Source organism: Balaenoptera physalus (assembly GCF_965194825.1).
Source record: "Balaenoptera physalus genome assembly, chromosome: 17".
NCBI classification, from domain to species: domain Eukaryota; kingdom Metazoa; phylum Chordata; class Mammalia; order Artiodactyla; family Balaenopteridae; genus Balaenoptera; species Balaenoptera physalus.
The window spans coordinates 48,945,359-48,965,943 of NC_138895.1; the positions used below are offsets into that span (position 1 = coordinate 48,945,359).

Genomic DNA, 20,585 nt, shown 5'->3' on the forward strand with positions numbered 1-20,585 from the left:
ACAAATATACACACACATCCATGCACATAAGTAGTTGCATTCAGCACTTTCTATTTGCCAAAAGTTATTCATGTGGTTACACCTAGCTCTAAGGGAGGCTGGAAATGTAGTCTTTCTAATACAAGGCCATATGTCCTGCTAAAAATTATTTTACCATGAAAAAAGGGGATAATGAATATTGGGGTACAATTGCCAGCCTCAGCAACAGAGGCTTCAAGGTCACCTGGTAGTCAAAGAGAGGATATTCCTTAGAAAGCAGCTTTGGCTCTCTTCAATACTTTGAACATATCCTAAAGTTCTATGCCATATAACATGGCAGAAATAATGTTATCTTGCAAATTGTTCAGTGCTGATATAGGGACAAATATTGTCTTTGCCCAGGGTTTCTTACTCTTTTCGTCTGCTAATAGAACTCCCCTTCCTTTGGCTAAACAACATTCTCTTATTTTATGCGGGTTTGATAAAGATTCCCATTACAGGGTAGACATGAAACACAGGTCTGACTATTTTTTTTTTAATTAATTAATTAATTAATTTTTATTTTTGGCTGTGTTGGGTCTTCTTTGCTGCACGCAGGCTTTCTCTAGTTACGGTGAGCGGGGGCTACTCTCCGTTGCAGTGTGCAGGCTTCTCATTGCGGTGGCTTCTCTTGTTGTGGAGCACGGGTTCTAGGCATGTGGGCTTCAGTAGTTGTGGCACGCAGGCTCAGTAGCTATGGCTCACAGGCTCTAGAGCACAAGCTCAGTAGTTGTGGTGCACAGCCTTACTTGCTCCATGGCATGTGGGATGTTCCCGGACAAAGGCTCGAACCCGAGTCTCCTGCATTAGCAGGCGGATTCTTAACCCCTGCGCCACCAGGGAAGTCTCCTGACTAATTATTGTATCAATCCCCTTCACCCAGTTATTGGTCCAGATATGGGCACACTACTCAGGCAAGTGCAGTGTTTCATATGAAAACCCTGGGAAGAATAAGCCCTCTCTGCTAGGGAGCATTACATTCAGATGTAGTCATATTGGAGCTATCTTTGACCATTGTCTCACTCTTCTCTTTCACTACTATCTCATGAAGGAAATCTGTGTCAAAAAAGAGGAGTTGAACTCACAGAAATAAGCAAAGCTGAAAGAAAGAGAAAGTCTTTGACATCATGTGACTCCCTTGACACAGTTCTAGTCAATGAGATATAAAGATAAATGTTCTACAGATTTCTAGGAAAGTCTCTATGTTCTTTTTCCTCCTTCTTGGAATAACAACAGTGGAAATGACTAGCCACTTGTTGCCATGTGATGACAAACATGAGGACAAAAGCCATGCACTAAGAGTAGCAAAGTGGGTAGATAAAGTGATTTGAGATGTGAGTGATATCATGAAGCCACTGCAACCAGCCCTGGACTTTAGGAAAATAAACGTAAGTTGTTAAGCCACTAATACTTGGCGTTCTGTTACATGAGGTCAAACACAATCCTAACTGATACAGACAGTGTTGCAGTATTCTGAGGTGGAGATGATAAAACCCAGGGAAAGTACTGAGCACAGAATAGAATTTGATGCTGAATAAATGCTCACAGTATGAATTAATAAATGAATTCCTTAATTCACAGGAAGTCCTATTTCTGTGCATAGAAATAAAAAAGATAAGATGTATGCCACATATATAACAAAAGAACTGGAAGAAATTGATGATTAACTATATGTTTGATGGACACAGGTTGGGTAGATATTGTGGAAGGCTTTGAATACTAGGCTGAAATGTTTTAAGTAGTAGGCAGTAGAGAGTATTTGAAGTTAGTTGAGCTAGAGAATGACTTCAACAGGTGTGCTTTGAAGTTCAGATCCATTTTAGACTGAACTAATCAACTGTATTAACACACTATTAGTTGGTGTGTGATCTTCAGACGTAAATTTTATCGTTACATTTTCTTCTATTCTAACATAATAGAATATGTTATATTCTTTTACAGTATCAGTTTATTTCAGTTAGGATTTGAAATTGCTGTAGCATATAATATCACCTATTGTTTCCAGAAGCTACAATTCTTTAAAAAAAAAACCAAAAACCACACTTTTTATTTCTTTATTTTCATTTATTTATTTTTTTATAACATAACTCCATACTTTATTCACATTTCCTAGTTTTTACCCTAATGCCATTTTTTTGTTTGTTTGTTTTTGGTTTTTTTAAACATCTTTCTTGGAGTATAATTGCTTTACAATGGTGTGTTAGTTTTTGCTTTATAACAAAGTGAATCAGCTATACATATACATATATCCCCATATCTCTTCCCTCTTGCGTCTCCCTCCCTCCCACCCTCCGTATCCCACCCTTAGGTGGTCACAGAGCACCGAGCTGATCTCCGTGTGCTATGCGGCTGCTTCCCACTAGGTATCGGTTTTACATTTGGTAGTGTATATATGTACACGCCACTCTCTCACTTTGTCCCAGCTTACTCTTCCCCCTCCCCATGTCCTCAAGTCCATTCTCTTGTAGGTATTTATTCCCGTCCTGCCCCTAGGTTCTTCATGACCTTTTTCTTTTTTTTTTTGATTCCATATATATGTGTTAGCATACAGTATTTGTTTTTCTCTTTCTGACTTACTTCTGACAGACTCTAGGTCCATCCACCTCACTACAAATAACTCAGTTTCGTTCCTTTTTATGGCTGAGTAATATTCCATTGTATATATGTGCCACATCTTCTTTATCCATTCATCTGTCGATGGACACTTAGATTACTTCCATGTCCTGGCTATTGTAAATAGAGCTGCAATGAACATTTTGGTACATGACTCTTTTTGAATTATGGTTTTCTCAGGGTATATGCCCAGTAGTGGGATTGCTTGATCGTATGGTAGTTCTATTTTTAGTTTTTTAAGGAAACTCCATACTGTTCTCCATAGTGGCTGTATCAACTTAAATTCCCACCAACAGTGCAAGAGGGTTCCCTTTTCTCCACACCCTCTCCAGCATTTATTGTATGTAGATTTTTTGATGATGGCCATTCTGACTGGTGTGAGGTGATACCTCATTGTAGTTTTGATTTGCATTTCTCTAATGATTAATGATGTTGAGCATTTTTTCATGTGTTTGTTAGAAATCTGTATATCTTCTTGGGAGAAATGTCTATCTAGGTCTTCCGCCCATTTTTGGATTGGGTTGTTTGTCTTTTTGATATTGAGCTGCATGAGCTGCTTGTAAATTTTGGAGATTAATCCTTTCTCAGTTTCTTCATTTGCAAATATTTTCTCCCATTCTGAGGGTTGTCTTTTTGTCCTCTTTATGGTTTCCTTTGCTGTGCAAAAGCTTTTGAGTTTCATTAGGTCCCATTTGTTTATTTTTGTTTTTATTGCCATTTCTCTAGGAGGTGGGTCAGAAAGGATCTTGCTGTGACTTATGTCATAGAGTGTTCTGCCTATGTTTTCCTCTAAGAGTTTTATAGCGTCTGGCCTTACATTTAGGTCTTTAATCCATTTTGAGTTTATTTTTGTATATGGTGTTAGGGAGTGTTCTAATTTCATTCTTTTACATGCAGCTATCCAGTTTTCCCAGCACCACTTATTGAAGAGGCTGTGTTTTCTCCATTGTATATGCTTGCCTCCTTTATCAAAAATAAGGTGACCATATGTGTGTGGGTTTATCTCTGGCCTTTCTATCCTGTTCCATTGATCTATATTTCTGTTTTTGTACCAGTACCATACTGTCTTGGTTACTGTAGCTTTGTAGTACAGTCTGAAGTCAGGGAGCCTGATTCCTCCAGCTCTGTTTTTCTTTCTCAAGATTGCTTTGGCTATTCGGGGTCTTTTGTGTTTCCATACAAATTGTGAAATTTTTTGTTGTAGTTCTGTGAAAAATGCCACTGATAGTTTGATAGGGATTGCATTGAATCTGTAGATTGCTTTGGGTAGTATAGTCATTTTCACAATGTTGATTCTTCCAATCCAAGAAAATGGTATATCTCTCCATCTGTTTGTATCATCTTTAATTTCTTTCATCAGTGTCTTATACTTTTCTGCATACAGTTCTTTTGTCTCCTTGGGTAGGTTTATTCCTAGGTATTTTTTTCTTTTTGTTGCAATGGTACATGAGAGTGTTTCCTTAATTTCACTTTAAGATTTTTCATCATTAGTGTATAGGAATGCAAGAGATTTCTGCGCATTAATTTTGTATCCTACTACTTTACCAAATTCATTGATTAGCTCTAGTAGTTTTCTGGTAACATCTTTAGGATTCTCTATGTATATTACCATGTCATCTGCAAACCGTGACAGTTTTACTTCTTCTTTTCTGATTTAGATTCCTTTTATTTCTTTTTCTTCTCTGATTGCTGTGGCTAAAACATCCAAAGCAATGTTGAATAATAGTGCTGAGAGTGGGCAACCATGTCTTGTTCCTGATCTTAGTGGAAATGGTTTCAGTTTTTCACCATTGAGGACGATGTTGGCTGTGGGTTTATCATATATGGCCTTTATTATGTTGAGGTAAGTTCCCTCTGTGCCTACTTTCTGGATGGTTTTTATAATAAATGGGTGTTGGATTTTGTCAAAAGCTTTTTCTGCATCTATTGAGATGATCATATGGTTTTTCTTCTTCAGTTTGTTAATATGATGTATCACATTGATTGATTTGCATATATTGAAGAATCCTTGCATTCCTGGGATAAATTCCACTTGACCATGATGTATGATCCTTTGAATGTGCTGTTGGATTCTGTTCGCTAGTATTTTGTTGAGGATTTTTGCATCTATGTTCATCAGTGATATTGGCCTGTAATTTTCTTTCTTTGTGACATCTTGTCTGATTTTGGTATCAGGGTGATGGTGACCTCGTGGACTGAGTTTGGTAGTATTCCTCCCTCTGCTATAGTTTGGAAGAGTTTGAGAAGGATAGGTGTTAGCTCTTCTCTAAATGTCTGATAGAATTCACCTGTGAAGCCATCTGGTCCTGGGCTTTTGTTTGATGGAAGATTTTTAATCAGAGTTTCTATTTCAGTGCTTGTGATTGGTCTGTTTATATTTTCTATTTCTTCCTGGTTCGGTCTCGGAAGGTTGTGCTTTCCTAAGAATTTGTCCATTTCTTCCAGGTTGTCCATTTTTTGGGGATATAGTTGCTTGCAGTAATCTCTCATGATCCTTTGTATTTCTGCAGTGTCAGTTGTTACTTCTCTGTTTCATTTCTCATTCTATTGAGTTGAGTCTTCTCCCTTTTTTTCTTGATGAATCTGTCTAGTGGTTTATCAATTTTGTTAAGCTTCGCAAAGAACCAGCTTTTAGTTTTATTGATCTTTGCTATTGTTTCCTTCATATCTTTTTCATTTATTTCTGATCTGATCTTTATGATTTCTTTCCTTCTGCTAACTGTAGGGTGTTTTTGTTCTTCTTTCTCTTATTGCTTTAGGTGTAAGGTTAGGTTGTTTATTTGAGATGTTTCTTGTTTCTTAAGGTAAGATTGTATTGCTATAAACTTCCCTCTTAGAACTGCTTTTGCTGCATCCCATAGGTTTGGGTCATCGTGTTTTCATTGTCATTTGTTTCTAAGTATTTTTTGATTTCCTCTTTGATTTCTTCAGTGATCTCTTGGTTATTAAGTAGTGTATTGTTTAGCCTCCATGTGTTTGTATTTTTTACAGATTTTTCCCTGTAATTGATATCTAGTCTCACAGTGTTGTGGTTGGAAAAGATACTTGATACGATTTCAATTTTCTTAAATTTACCAAGGCTTGATTTGTGACCCAAGATATGATCTATCCTGGAGAATGTTCCATGAGCACTTGAGAAGAAAGTGTATTCTGTTGTTTTTGGATAGGATGTCTTATAAATTATATGAATCAAGTCCATCTTGTTTAATGTTTCATTTTAAAGCTTGAATTTCCTTATTTATTTTCATTTTGGATGATGTGTCCATTGGTGAAAGTGGGGTGTTAAAGTCCCCTACTATGATTGTGTTACTGTCAATTTCCCCTTTATGGCTGTTAGCATTTGCCTTATGTATTGAGGTCCTCCTATTTTGGGTGCATAAATATTTACAATTTTTATATCTTCTTCTTGGATCAATCCCTTGATCATTATGTAGTGTCCTTCTTTGTCTCTTGTAATAGTCTTTCTTTTAAAGTCTATATGTCTGATACGCGAATTGCTACTCCAGCTTTCTTTTGATTTCCATTTTCATGGAATATCTTTTTCCATCCCCTCACTTTCAGTCCATATGTGTCCCTAGGCCTGAAGTGGGTCTCTTGTAGACAGCATATTTATGGGTCTTGTTTTTGTATCCATTCAGCCAGTCTGTGTCTTTTGGTTGGAGCATTTAATCCATTTACATTTAAGGTAGTTATCGATATGTGTGTTCCTCTTACCACGTTCTTAATTATTTTGGGTTTGTTATTGTAGGTCTTTTCCTTCTCTTGTGTTTCCTGCCTAGAGAAGTTCCTTTAGCATTTGTTGTAAAGCTGATTTGGTGGTGCTGGATTGTCTTAGCTTTTGCTTGTCTGTAAAGGTTTTAATTTCTCCGTCGAATCTGAATGAGATCCTTGCTGGGTAGAGTAATATTGGTTGTAGGTTTTTCCCTTTCATCACTTTAAATGTGTCCTGCCACTCCCTTCTGGCTTGAAGAGTTTCTGCTGAAAGATTCGCTGTTAACCTTATGGGGATTCCCTTGTGTGTTATTTGTTGTTTTTCCCTTGCTGCTTTTAATATTTTTTCTTTGTATTTAATTTTTGATAGTTTGATTAATATGTGTCTTGGCATGTTTCTCCTCGGATTTATCCTGTATGGGACTCTCTGCACTTCCTGGACTTGATTAACTATTTCCTTTCCCATATTAGGGAAGTTTTCAACTATAATCTCTTCAAATATTTTCTCAGTCCCTTTCTTTTTCTCTTCTTCTTTTGGGACTCCTATAATTCGAATGTTGGTGTGTTTAATGTTGTCCCAGAGGTCTCTGAGACTGTCTCAATTCTTTTCATTCTTTTTTCTTTATTCTGCTCTAGTTATTTCCACTGTTTTATCTTCCAGGTCACTTATCCGTTCTTCTGCCTCAGTTATTCTGCTATTGATTCCTTCTAGAGAATTTTTAATTTCATTTATTGAGAACACACTTTTTAAAGTGATGAAATAGAAGGGTGAGAGGGCTAAGATTGCCCTGAGTTACGTTCATTTGGCTGCAGTAATTACTCTGTTATTCCTGAATAGTAAGTAATCATCTTATTAAGCCTACTTACAGAGGTAGTGTATGTAGGAGTAACATGCTCATTTTCAAATCAGTGTTTTAGAGTAAATAAAACTTTTGTAGCAAAAGAAAAACCGTATTTTTAGGGCAAAGAGTAGAACCACAGCGTTGGGGATCTGAAGGTGGAGGTTCTTTGATGCACAAATTACAGATCCTGGAGAGGAGTGTGGACAACTTATAACAGTAATTGAGCATTTCTTCCTTTGCCTTCTCTCCTTCCTCCTCCTTCTCCTCCACTTAACCACTTGCTTTTAGGCACTTCCTTAGCTCTCCTTTCATTCCAGTCTCTGGTAACGACTCACTTGGTAATCTGTCCCATGAATGCTTGGTACCTGTTCTTATACTCTCTTTGATAGCCATAAACTATGTTTTTTTTTAAGGAAAATCTCATTTACACAAAAAATACTTTAATGATCATAAAATATACAGTATTTAGTCCATGTTTCTTCAGATTTCTAAAATAATGGATATTTCCACCAATATAATGTTTCTCTTCCCTCAGAATTTTGCTGTTATTTATTGTATTTGGGTTCTCTACAACTATTTAAAGAATTAAGAACTACAAAAAGCACTATATCCAACTGTCTATGAAGCATGATAAAGTTACAGTAAAAAAAAAAAAAAATGTTATAGTCAAGCTGGTCAGAAAAGGTACAAGTCCCTTAGCTCCAGCGCCAGCTCCATCTTTAATCAGCTCCTGTCCTCTTAAGACTGCTATCCCCTTTCATCTGTCCTTCTCCCCAGGTCTCTTCTCTCTGTACCATATTTATATTTCTTCTGGACTGTGCTAAGTTATATGCCTTCTCTCTGACTTTGAATTCTGTCTCTTTGATAATTGCTCCTTTCTCACATATTTTTCTCGAATTTCCAGTGCTGTCTTTTAATACCGTATTCCTCATGACCTACAAGAATGTTCATCTATAAGGTGAAAGCACTAGGAAAATAGGTTATAACTAATACATTATTATCTCTTCTGAGTCAAAATATAAATGAGCTAGCTGTTCAAAATAACTGAGGGTCGATGATTTGCTTGGTTTCCTATCTGACAGTCTGTACTTTTCTAACAAGCAAACTTTTAGGCTTTCAGTTACTTTTATATAAAAGAATCAACCTTAAAAAAATACTAACATCAGAGCCATGGGAATGTATATAATTCTCATCTAAGATTTCATACATTTTTAAATTGCTTATTTCTAGACCTTTGGCTCTTCATCAAAGGTTTTCTGCAGCAAATGACTAAAAAACCTCTCACAGAGTGTAGAGATATACAAAATAAACACCAAAACCTAAATCAAGTAATCCTCTTTCTACCTTTTTTTAAGATTCCTGGACTTCACCAAATGTGCCATAGGTGCCTTTACACCTTTCTTTCTAAAAATTGGCCCATTCAGTAATACACCGTTGGAAGACATGAAAGTACACTGGGGAGGTTGAAATTTTCTATATCTTGATTGTGGTGATGGTTATACAACTGTATACATTTGCCAAAGCCCCTTAACTGTATGTTTTAAAGAGTGAATTTTATTACTTACAAATTATATTCCAGTAAACTTGGCTTAAAAATGTTTGGCCACTTAGTAACACAGATTTAGAAGACACAAAAATCCACTGGCAACAGTGATTTACATTAATGTCAGAGTGTCTGTTATGGAGGTAGCTACCCAGAATCTGTAACACCAGCTAACACTTATTGGGCGCTCACTATGTACCAGGTGGTCCAAATGTTTTATGTAGCTTAACTCCTTTTTTCCTTACAATAACCCTTTGAGTTTGGGCCTGTTTTTCAAATTGTACAGAAATGGAAACTGAGTCTCAAGAAGGTCTTATAGTTTGCACAAGTTTGCATAGCTAATAAGTATCAAAACCAGGCTATTCCTCCCTCACCCCACCTGAGAATGTACTGGTTAAAAGTACTGTCAGAGGTAGTTCAGTGACCTAACTGGTACGGATGTGAGTGTTTTAACAGGGAGAGTTAAGCAAAAACTAGTTTATACAGGCCTTATTTGTTCTTATATAAAATTTATTTATTGTATTGTAATAGTGAGCCATTGAAGGATCTAAAACAAGATCATGACATCATCAGATTCACACTTGGAATAGTGGCAGATGGGTTAGGTAGGGAGACCACTGGAAGCTCTAGCTGTAATCCAGATGATGAGAGTCCAAACTGAAGCACTGATTTAAGGAAGAGGAAGAAGGCCAGTACTGGGCTAACTCTGCATTTGCTTGAAAGGATGTATAGAAGGAGGAAAGTCCTAGGGAAATAGGTTGTAGCTAATTCATTATTATTCTTTTGGAATAAAATTATGATAAATGAGCTGGTTTATCTCAGCACATGTGTTAAAGGAAAGATAGGGCTCTAGATCATTCTTTCCTCAGCTGTTCAAAATTGCATGACAAAAGGCAGTGACTCTCCTGCTACAGGTTTGCATATAGGCATCAGCTTTTCCTGAATTCAAAGGCCACAGATTGGGATCTCCCTGCACTTTGCACCTTCTTGAACTCTTGAATACTCATCTGAGTATTTCATACATGCCCCCAAATAAAAATGTTGAAGTATTGTCTTTTTAAAAGTTCAGGAGAGGGTTGTTATTTATTTGTTTATTGGTTTTATTTTTAAGTATGGAAGAGTCAAGTATGTTTAAATGTCAGTGGGAAGGACTCAGAAGAAAGGTTGAAATGTATGGGATGAGAAGGGAAAATCAATAGTGTAACATTCCTAAAATAATGAGAAAACAATACCCCATGAATAAAGGGTAGAGGGATTGACACCTCTTCTAACGTAACAGAAGGGAAGAAAGAAAGGATGGTCACATATGTAAGAAGATTTAAGAGTTTAGTAATACAGAGTTGGCAATTGAGGAGGTGCTCATTTGATATTTTACTCCATGAAATAGGATGTAAGGACATCTATTAAGGAATGGTACAGGGCTCAGAAATTTGAGATGGGGGACAGGAAGCTACTTATTCTATTGAAACTTTAATTTTTTACCTAGTAAATATAAGTTGGGAGGTACAAAAATGCATACAAATAATAGTAAAATATAAAGATTTCTAAAATTAAGACCAGAGAAACAAAAACACAATATAAATTGGAGCCACAAGGACTGAACCTCACATTTGGCTCTTAACTTCCTGGCAGCCAAAAGAAAAGGGAGATTCAGATACTAATAAATTACTACAAGGTTTTACTGATTTTTGAAATGTATAGATCTTTAAAAATAATTTTTATATTTTAAAATAGTTTTAGAGGTACAGAAAAGTTGCAAAACTAGTGTAGAGAGTTCCCATATACCCTGCACCCAGCCTCCCTATTATCAACGACAAATGTCGCTAGTATGGACATTTGTCACAATTTATGAACCAATATTTCAACATAATTATTAACTAAAGTCTATACTTTATTCAGATTTCCTCAGTTTTTACTAAGAACATTTTACTAATGTCCTGTTTCTGTTCCAGGATCCCATCCAAGGATACCATATTACATTTAGTTATGTATCCACAGGCTCCTTAGACTATGACAGTTTCTCATATTTTCCTTGTTTTTGATGACCTTAAGTGTGTTGAGGAGTGGTAGTCAGGTATTTTTTAGAATGTCCTTTAATCTGTATTTGTCTGATGTTGGGGAGGAATATCTACATAAATCATTTGGAATTCTTCTCTACTGGAGGTTTGTCTATTCTCCTTCATTTCAGATACATATGATTAATAGATGTGCCTTTAACACTAAAAATTTGTAAAAATCAATTAATAGTATAGATTGCAACTGTAGTTAATCCCTTATATGCCAACATTTCTTTAATCTCTTAGAGCTTTAGTATCTCCATCTGCAGAATGAGAGCTTTGGACTATGCTGTTGACCTTCACTTCCCTTTCTAATCTTTCATTGGTGTCTTTGATGACCTGAGGGAAAGCCCAAGACTGACCTCCAGTGGTAATCCGTGCTGCTCTCCTAGAAATAAATGCCTGTTTGTTGAGATGAGTTGGAACAACCAGATAGTTAAGAAAAAGCAACACTCACAGCAAGGCAGTTTCTAATTTATTCTTCATTTATTGGTAGTTGATTACAAGTATCAATTTCTCTATGATATGACTAGAGTAATTTCTGTCTAAAAGTGACCCAAAAAATGTCTTTTTCTGTTCTTCTGAAATTTCAGCCATTTGGAAGGAAATGAGTCTAAACTCTCTTTGTCAATGTATAGGTAACTCTAATTCTGGGTATAATCACTTCAAAATGTTGCTTCTGCTTAAGCGATTTCCTCTCAGTAATTTAGTAGAGTTTTTTCAGTCATTAATTTTAGTTCTCTTAAACTATTTTCTGAAGTTAACTTCCCATCTTTCTCATTTTTTTCCCAAGGCTTCTCTCTCCTCATGGAACTATATTCACATGAACTCTAGATTCCCCCTTCCCCAAATAATCTTAGAATATATTTGTGAACCTGTGGAATTTGAGTGTATTTCCATGGGGGAAATTCCTCTAATATTGTTTTTAGCATTTTCCAGGGGGTGGATATAGGTTTTCTGGAATCTGAGGTTGGTCCTTTTTAGAAAGAACAAATTACAAATATAAAATTAGGTTCAGGCGCTGTATAAAAATAATAATAAAAATAAAATAAAATTCAAAAAAATAAATCAATAAAATTAGGTTCAGGGTCTCGAAAAATGTCCTATGCAAGCAAGAGTATTTGAAGCTGAAACTTCCTATTAACTTTATGCTAAATATCCCTCAACCAGTTTTGGATGAAAAATGACATTACCACTGTATTAGTTTTCTGTTGTTGCTGTAACACATTACCACACATTAAATAGCTTAGAACAACACAAGTGTATTATCTTTCTCTTCTGTTATCAGAGGTCTGATACAAGTGTCTCACTGGACTAAAATCAAGGTGTCAGCAGGGCTCTAGTTGTTTCTGCAGGTCCTAGGGAAGAATCCATCTCCTTGCCTTTTCTAGCTTCTAGAAGCCTCCTACACTCCATGGCTCGTGCTTTCCTCCCTCCATCTTCAATGTCAACAATGGCAAGTCAAATCCTTCTTAAATCATATCTCTATAACCTTTCTTCTGTCATTGCATCTCTCTAGCCACAGCAATGAATAATTCTCAGCTTTTAAGAACTCATGTGATTAGATTGTGCCCACCCAAATAACCCAGTATAATCTACCCATTTCAAGATCTGTAACCTGAATCACTTCTCCACATCCCTTTTGCCATGTCCAAGTTCACAGGTTCTGGGGATTAGGACATGGACATCTTCAGGGAGCCGTTATTCTGCCTAACACAACCACATAGGAATATGGTCTCTGTCTTCTTTCCACTTGATGATAATGACCAATGACATATTCTTACTGACTCAAAAGGGCAGCAGCAAGCTACCAAACCCAGACAAACCTAGGCATCTTTTCCAGAGTCAAACAATGCATCAAAAATCCTAAGTGTATCTTTTGAGGGAAGACATGGTACAGAGAAAGTGTTAGAGATTGCTTATTGTGTATCCAATTTAAATTTGAAGGTTAGTGTTAACACTATTGTAGCAGTTTGCCCTGGCTTAAAATAACAATTTTTACGAAGTAATTATATTTTCGAAAACAAAAATGATTACTGGCATTGTCATAATTTTTTGTAAATCTCTGTAATGTATGGCTTAAGGGAAGACAGCTAGATTCTCATATCTGCTCTGTATTCAATCTGTTGCAATATTTGTTTTGGTTGATGTATAGGAAGAAAAATCCAGCCTCACAAAGATATGTAGTCAGAAAAAGGAGTACTTTAATAACCTTTAAGATAATTGTGGGTGTTCTTCTTTGATAGACAATAAAACTTGAGATATGGTAGTTTCTTTTTTGTCTACTTTATTGACTTTATATTTTTAACAGTTTTTTTCAGATATAATCCACATACCGTACAATTAAGCCATTTAAAATATGCAATTCTGTGACTCTTAGTATGTTCAGAATGGTGCCACCATCACCATAATCAATTTTAGAACATTTTCATCACTCCAAAGAGAAACCCCCTACCCCTTAACCATCACCGCCCAGTTCTCCTATCCCCTTCAGCCCCAGATAACCACTCATCTACTTTGTTTCTCTACAGATTTGTCAGTTCTGGCCATTTCATATAAATAGAATCATTTATGAGTGTATCCTTTTGCATAATGTTTATATCATTCATCTCTGTTTTAGCCTGTATCAGTTCTTCATTCCTTTTTATTGCTAAATAATATTCTGTTGTGTACATATATGTATAACATTTTTAATGCATTATTCAGTTGATGGACCTTTGGTTTTTTCCCACTTTGGGGCTATTATGAATAGTGCTGCTATGAGCATTCATATGCATGTATCTGTGTGGATATATGTTTTCATTTGTCTTGAGAACATAACCTAGGAGGGAGATTGCTGGATCATATGTCAACTCTATGTTTAACCGCTGTAATTTCTTAAAAGGTTAGTTACAATATGGAATTTGAAGCCATAGCAATGGACTTTGCTTATTCTGTTATGTTACAGTTCATTAGTTTGTCTTAACTTTTAGTGAATCTTTTATCCATGCATGATTTTGTAACATCATGCATTGGTCATTTGGAAAATATTTATTTACTTATTTATGCAGATCTTCCAAAAGTGGACACATTTTATTACATAACATCAAAATGCATATTTTTTAATATTACTACTTATCTCGTCAGAAAAGTCTAAATATTGGGAAGCTATCAGGTTCATGATAGCAAATACAAGTTTTTCAAAATGCTAGTTTTTCTTAAAAGTTTAAATTTCATTATTGACAATTAATACTGTCTGTTGTTTCCCTTTAAGGAGCAGTTTATTTTAGAGAAAATATTTGTGAAATACCCAGTTCTGAATAACCATAGTTTTTTCAATCACTCTTTCAAATAAAAAAATTTTTATAAAGAAATCAGCTAGTATAGCATGCAGTTCAGCTGCACATCTGCTTTCCCTCAAGACAACTATCATTCTTTGGTATACAGTGCAGGTGCTTTGTGCATACTTCCCATTTCATCACATTGAATATTAAAAAGATATAGGTTTATTGGTCAGGATTTAATAAAATGAATAATTTTTGCCATTTCATCAAGAACATTCTTACATGAAACTGTTATTTGATTCATTTTTTACTGTAAGTGTATGGTGGAAAACTAGCTCATTTGGGTACTACTGCCTGTATTAATCCTAAGGTATACCCCCATTGCTTTTGCACCATCAGTCTAATGTCAACATAGTGAAAAAGACAAATTATGTCTTAGCTTTATTGCAAAATTAGCTTTGACCTTAAGGAGTCCTTGATAGGGTCTCTGAGACCTCAAGGGGTCCATGGACTACGCTTTGAGAAATGCTGTTCAGACACTACACCTTGTTTCTCCTGCTCAAAAAAATGTTATTTCCCAGAAATGTTGAGATTAATGAAAAGCCATGTCATTTTTGTAGAAACAAATATATTTTTGTTATTTTAGAATATACTATTTAAAATCTTATTTCTATCTGCACTACTTTCAGTAGTTCCATAATCTAAAGATATTCAGAAAGTAAATAATCTCCACCATCATTTTAAAATGAAAAAAAAATGGAAATCAGTTTTTATTTGTCTAAGGTTGATTAATTAACTTGCTGTACATTTTAAGTTGAAACCCAAGCCTTCTGATTCTTAGCTACAGTGCTTTAGTTTTTTAATAGGCTACTTCACTAGAAAATCTGTACGAAATATCATACAGATGTCTTAAAAGTAAAAAGTCCAAAGTGTATGGTTAATGTGTCTGTCACATTGAATAATTTTCAAATAATCATCTTTCAGGCTTCAAAAGCGATTATATAAATACATTTAGAAAGGGGTTGGGGGAACGGGTGATGGTAGTCAAAGGGTACAAACTTCTAGTCATAAGGTGAATAAGTTCTGGAGATCTAATGTACAGCATGGTGACTGTAGTTAACACTGTATTGTATACTTGAGTGTTGCCAGGAGAGTAGATCTTAAATGTTCTCACTACAGACACAAAAACTGATAACTATGTGAGAGAATGGATGTGGTAACTAATCTTATTGGTGGTTGTTATTTCACAGTATATACATATATCAAATCATCACGTTGTACACCTTGAACTTACACAATGTTATATGTCAATTATATCTTCTTAAAGCTGGAAAAACTACTCTTAGATTAGAAATTGAATATGAATGCCGACGTTCTAACTTAACACTCTCAAGCTGAATTCCTGTACACGGTGCTCTATGGGAAATGAATTCATTTAAACAGATTAAAGAAATATTTTAAGAATGCAATGTACCTTTAGTTATAAAACCTCTTACTGCTGCAAATATACATAAGACTTTTGCAATAAGCTGAATGAATTAGTTATATAAAAATATACAAATTAACGTTCTATGTAAAATATAATAAACATCAAATAAATTATGTATATTTTATTAGCTGGTTGATCGATTTTTGTTAGTACTTTATTTGTGATATAGTTTTGGCAGAAATGATAGAATTGAGAAGACTTTTAAACTGAATGTTTATCTTAAAATTCTCGAGAATCAGGTGTTGTTAATAGTGCCGCTGATGGTGGCAGTAGATAATATTCATTAACTGCTTACCATTTAGCAGGTACAGTATTGTGTTATTACATGCATGATCTCATTTAATTCTCAAATAGCTATGTTAGAAAGTTACTGATATACTAAGAATTAATGGACAAAAGAACAAACAAAAACAAAGCTTTGGGTCCAGTTATCACTGACATGTATTTATTTGTTATAGGAATAATTTCACTACCCTAAAACAACTTTCTAAGCAGTCTTCTACTTCAGAGCAGGAATTGTTTTGTGGTGGATGTTTTGTTTTTTATTTTCTAAATCAGTTTCTTAGCATAATCTGACTTTAGTTTCTATCTTAACACTTAAAATGGACTAGAAGGTCTCCTAGTCTTCCTATAAACTTAAAAAAAGAATTCTTTCCAGAAATAATGTTCTTATAGAATAGGTTTGATTGAATTTTTCCATAAAAAATTCAGATGGAGGAAGGATACCAGGTGATGCGTAAGAATTTCAGGAGTCCATATCTCAAGACTCAAAATGATAATGATGACGATGATAACAGTCATTTATTGTATACTTATTATTAGCTAAGTATGGTGAGTACTATATGAGCATTATCTCAGTTCTCTCTAAACCCCATAAAATATAGATACTATTCTTATTCCTATTTTTCAAAAGGGGAAACTGAGGCACAGGGTTTTTTTTGTTTAAGTTATTTTCCCAGGATCATGCAATTGGTAAGTGATGAAGCCAAGATTCCAACCCAGACTGTATGTCTATAGTACATCCTGCCTTTGCATTAGGCTAGCAGTCTGGATTCATGATCCTGGCTTTACCACTTATTAATTGTGTCCTTGGGTGTATTTCTTCTTTACACTTCAATTTACTCATCTATAAAATGGGAATAAGAGTAGCAGTTCTTAGCTTTTCATAACTTTTTTAGGGTCACAAAAAGTTTGGGGGGCTTTTTGAGACTTGTGAGGATAAATGAGAAAGTAAAGTGCTCAGCACAATTCTTAGTACACAGAAGTGCTCAGTAAATGATAATGTCTATGGCAATGATAATAATGAAATAAAGTTTCTCTTATTGAGTGCCTCATTTCCACCCACGTGGCCCTTACCACTGTGCATCAATATCCTCCTAACTGCCTTCATCTTCTCATTTTAAACCAGTCCAATATACACAGCAGCCAGGGAGTAATTATCCTAAACTTTATTTAGGGCCATATCATTCCTTTGTTCAAAAACCTTCAATGCTTTCCCTCTGCCTAATGAATTAAATAAGAACTCAGCCTGATACTGAGTTCAGCATCTTTACTTCACTCTGTATATCAAGTGGAGACAGCAGAATTCCTTGTACGTGTTTAATATGTTTTGTTCAAACATATGTTTAAGATACGTGCTTAATATGTTTTATTGTATGGACTGGTTAGTAGCCTGGAGCATAAGTTAAAGGTGAAAATGTTTTCATGCCTTCCTCTTGTTTGGTGGTAAAATATCATAGATGTCAAAGCATCTCAGGACCTGAATGATAGGTTACATAAATGTAAAGCTAGGTAGGGACAGTTTATTTTAATATGTTGGCATCCTATCAAAAAAGTATAGACTCCAAACAGCCCATTTTTTATCCCAGAAAAAAGACCCAAGAAAATATTGGCCTTTTCTCTCTGTATATGGGGGCCTCTTAGTACTTAACTTAATTTCCACTCTTCCTTGATTAAATAAACAAGAATAAATGAAATGACAAATTCAGGGGAGTACATAGATTTACACTTAGAGATTACTTATAGTCTGTGTAGGCTAATGTGATTTCACTAGAGAAAAATAACTCCAAGAAAAATCTTTTATTTTAATTTATTATTCTTTTAGAAGTGTTTCAGTATGAAAAGGAAGTCTCGTGGGCTAGGGTAATTTTAACCTGAGTGTCATATGGGGATTTGGACTTGATCCAGATCATTTAAAAATAACTCTACAAAACTTGATTATTTAAAACATAACTTTATGTTTTCATTATTTGTCTTAAATATAAATTTATTTTATTGTGTTTCATACTACGGTGGCAATCTAGAAGAAAAGGCAGATGTCTTTACCAAGTTTCATTGTAAAATTTTTGCTTGCCAAAATCAGTATCAGGATATTTCTCAGATGTACTGAAATTTGCCTCTATTTCAATGCAATAAATAGTTACTGCATGGTGTCAGCAATTACACTATTAGTGATTTTCTAAATGAAATGCTGTAGCATAGCAAGGAGTACAGAATGGCCAGAAGAATTGGACTCAAATCCTGGCACAACCACGCCATGGCTCTGAAAGACAGCCAGACTTTTTACTTCTGAGCCTGTTTCCTCATCAGTAAATTTGGGATTATGCTCCGTAATTCATAAATTTATTGTGAAGCCTAGATGAAATTATGTTTAAAAAAAAAAAAAAACCACTTACGCTTGGCTCTTAGTATATACCCATCAAACATCACAGTAGTCATCACTGCTGGTATTTGCTACCATATGTTAATTTACAAGGTTTTCTTTATTAAAGTTTATTCCTTAGATAAGGAAAACTGTATGCTTAAATATATTTTGGCAGCTTATAATGGATAATTTTCTAAATTTCCTTTGGATTTTTCCATAAATGTAAACTAAACTGGAACTTGCACACTGTGATTTATGGGAATAAATCTGAACTAGGCATCAGAGAAATTGCTATAAAATTTGCTTTACCACTAATGATAGAATCTTGGTCAAGTCACCTTTCCACTGTGGGCTTTAGTTTCCTCCTATGTACAATGGGAGAGTTAGAGCAAGGGAGTTGTGATAAGTTAAATTCCCTTTCAGTTCTAGAATTCAGTGATTGATTGTGGATTATTCTGCTTCATTCTAAGGTCTGACTGCTTTTCATTTTTTTATTGTCCTTGCTTTTTATTTGATTACATGTAATATAACATACATATATGTGTAAGTGGGTGTTTTCTAAACTTGATGATGATAATCACCAGGGATGCTCATGAAAACTGGTTAAAAATCTCCAGAGAGGGCTTCCCTGGTGGCGCAGTGGTTGAGAATCTGCCTGCCAATGCAGAGGACACGGGTTCGAGCCCTGGTCTGGGAAGATCCCACATGCCGCGGAGCAACTAGGCCCGTGAGCCACAACTACTGAGCCTGCGCGTCTGGAGCCTGTGCCTCGCATCAAGAGAGGCCGCAACAGTGAGAGGCCCGCGCACCGCGATGAAGAGTGGCCCCCGCTTGCCACAACCAGAGAAAGCCCTCGCACAGAAACTAAGACCCAACACACCCAAAAATAAATTAATTAATTAATTTAAAAAAAAAAAAAAATCTCCAGAGATTCTGATTCAGTAGGTCTGGAGAAGGCCCCAGGAATCAGTAGTTTAGTAAGTGTCCCAGGTGATTCTTATCATCAAGTTGAAACTGCCGTGTTCTTTTTATTATATCTAAAAGCTATTCTTTGCCGGGGAGAGGAAGAATCTATGTTTTGGGATGCTGCGGACATTTACTTCATCCAGTAGATGTTTAATGTACATTTACAATGGAAGATAATAAAGGAGTCTATGAGCTAGTTGGGGAATTTTTTTAAATAACAGCACAGTGAGTAACAGATGTATGAATAAAGGGATGTGGAGCAGAGAGGAGGAAGTAATCAGTTCTGCCTGTAGGGATGGAGGAGATATCAGGCAAGACTTGTAAGAAGAGGTAACATTTAGGGCAGACTGTGAAAGATAAATGGGCATTTCCCCAGCAAAAAATGTGGGGAAGGGTATCACAAGAAGGAGGTACAATGTGAACAAGAAAGTATAAGAATGCCAGATATAGCTGGACGACTTTGAGCAATATGGTATGTGGGTCAGGAGAAATAGGCTGCAGGAAAAGTGGCCTTCAGAGTAGAAAGGGCTGTTAATATAATGTTAAAGGTTGGACTTCATTCTGAGATAGTGTGACGGAAGGAATGGAGACGTGCATAGGAATGTGTGTTTTCTAAGGTTCACTCTGCCCAGGTGTAAAGAGTACATTTGGGGAGTGACTACAAACAGGAAGACCCAGTTAGAAGGCAACTATAGTTTCTACTAGGAAGCAGTACTAGTTATTACCAAAGGCCCAACCACTGGAGTCAGACTGCCTTGAATACTGACTGGTTCTGTCACTTACTAGCAGGCTTCTAAATTTTCTCATCTGTAAACTGGGACATAATTCTGCTACTTATTGCCTAGAGTTTTTGTGAAGATGAGATAAGATAATATGTTTAAAGCACGTGAAATGGTCCCCACAATAAGCACTCAGTCATTGTTAGCTTCTGCCGTTATTACTGTTGCTGTTGTTTATTCAGGATTGTAAGGGCCATGATTAGACTAGAGGCAACAAGAAAAGAGAAGTGAGAATAACATAGAACACATTTTCAAGGACTTGGTGATATATTAAATATATGAGGGTTAATGGACAGAGATGAATCAAAAAAGATTACCAAGATTTTTAGTTTGAGTGATTGGAAACCATTTAACACATTCCAGTCGTTCAAAAGTGATATTTCATAAACAAAGCATATGCTTTTGCGTATCTTTTACCTCTTTATCTATTGGGGTCATAGTAGATGTTTATCATTATAAGAACTCTATAAAGAGTATTATTAACCCTTTATCATATTGTTTGCCTATTTATATATAGAATAAATATGGTTTTCTGGTTTTCTTCTAACGTTAGGTGTTTTGGTGAGTGCTGGTTGGACTCAGAACACCTAGGGTCTGGTTCTGCATCTTTCAGTGCTGCATAGAATCACAGCTGCACCACCAATCACAGTCTGTTTCAGG

At 35.6% G+C, this 20,585-nt stretch overlaps 1 protein-coding gene across 12 annotated transcripts in view; it reads left to right on the forward strand.

Moving 5' to 3' along the window:
* The window catches only part of VPS13B (vacuolar protein sorting 13 homolog B), a 763,196-nt gene that overhangs the window by 478,652 nt on the left and 263,959 nt on the right, over positions 1 to 20,585 (forward strand). Inside the window, exon 34 of one of the 12 annotated variants that reach the window (XM_082432667.1) lies at positions 13,316 to 18,794. The exons of the other annotated variants lie outside the window; for them this stretch is intronic. Coding sequence (XP_082288793.1) covers positions 13,316 to 13,438 — 123 coding nt within the window. The 3' untranslated portion in view covers positions 13,439 to 18,794. Of the gene's footprint in view, positions 1 to 13,315; positions 18,795 to 20,585 lie in introns of those variants that run through there. 12 annotated transcript variants of the gene reach the window in all.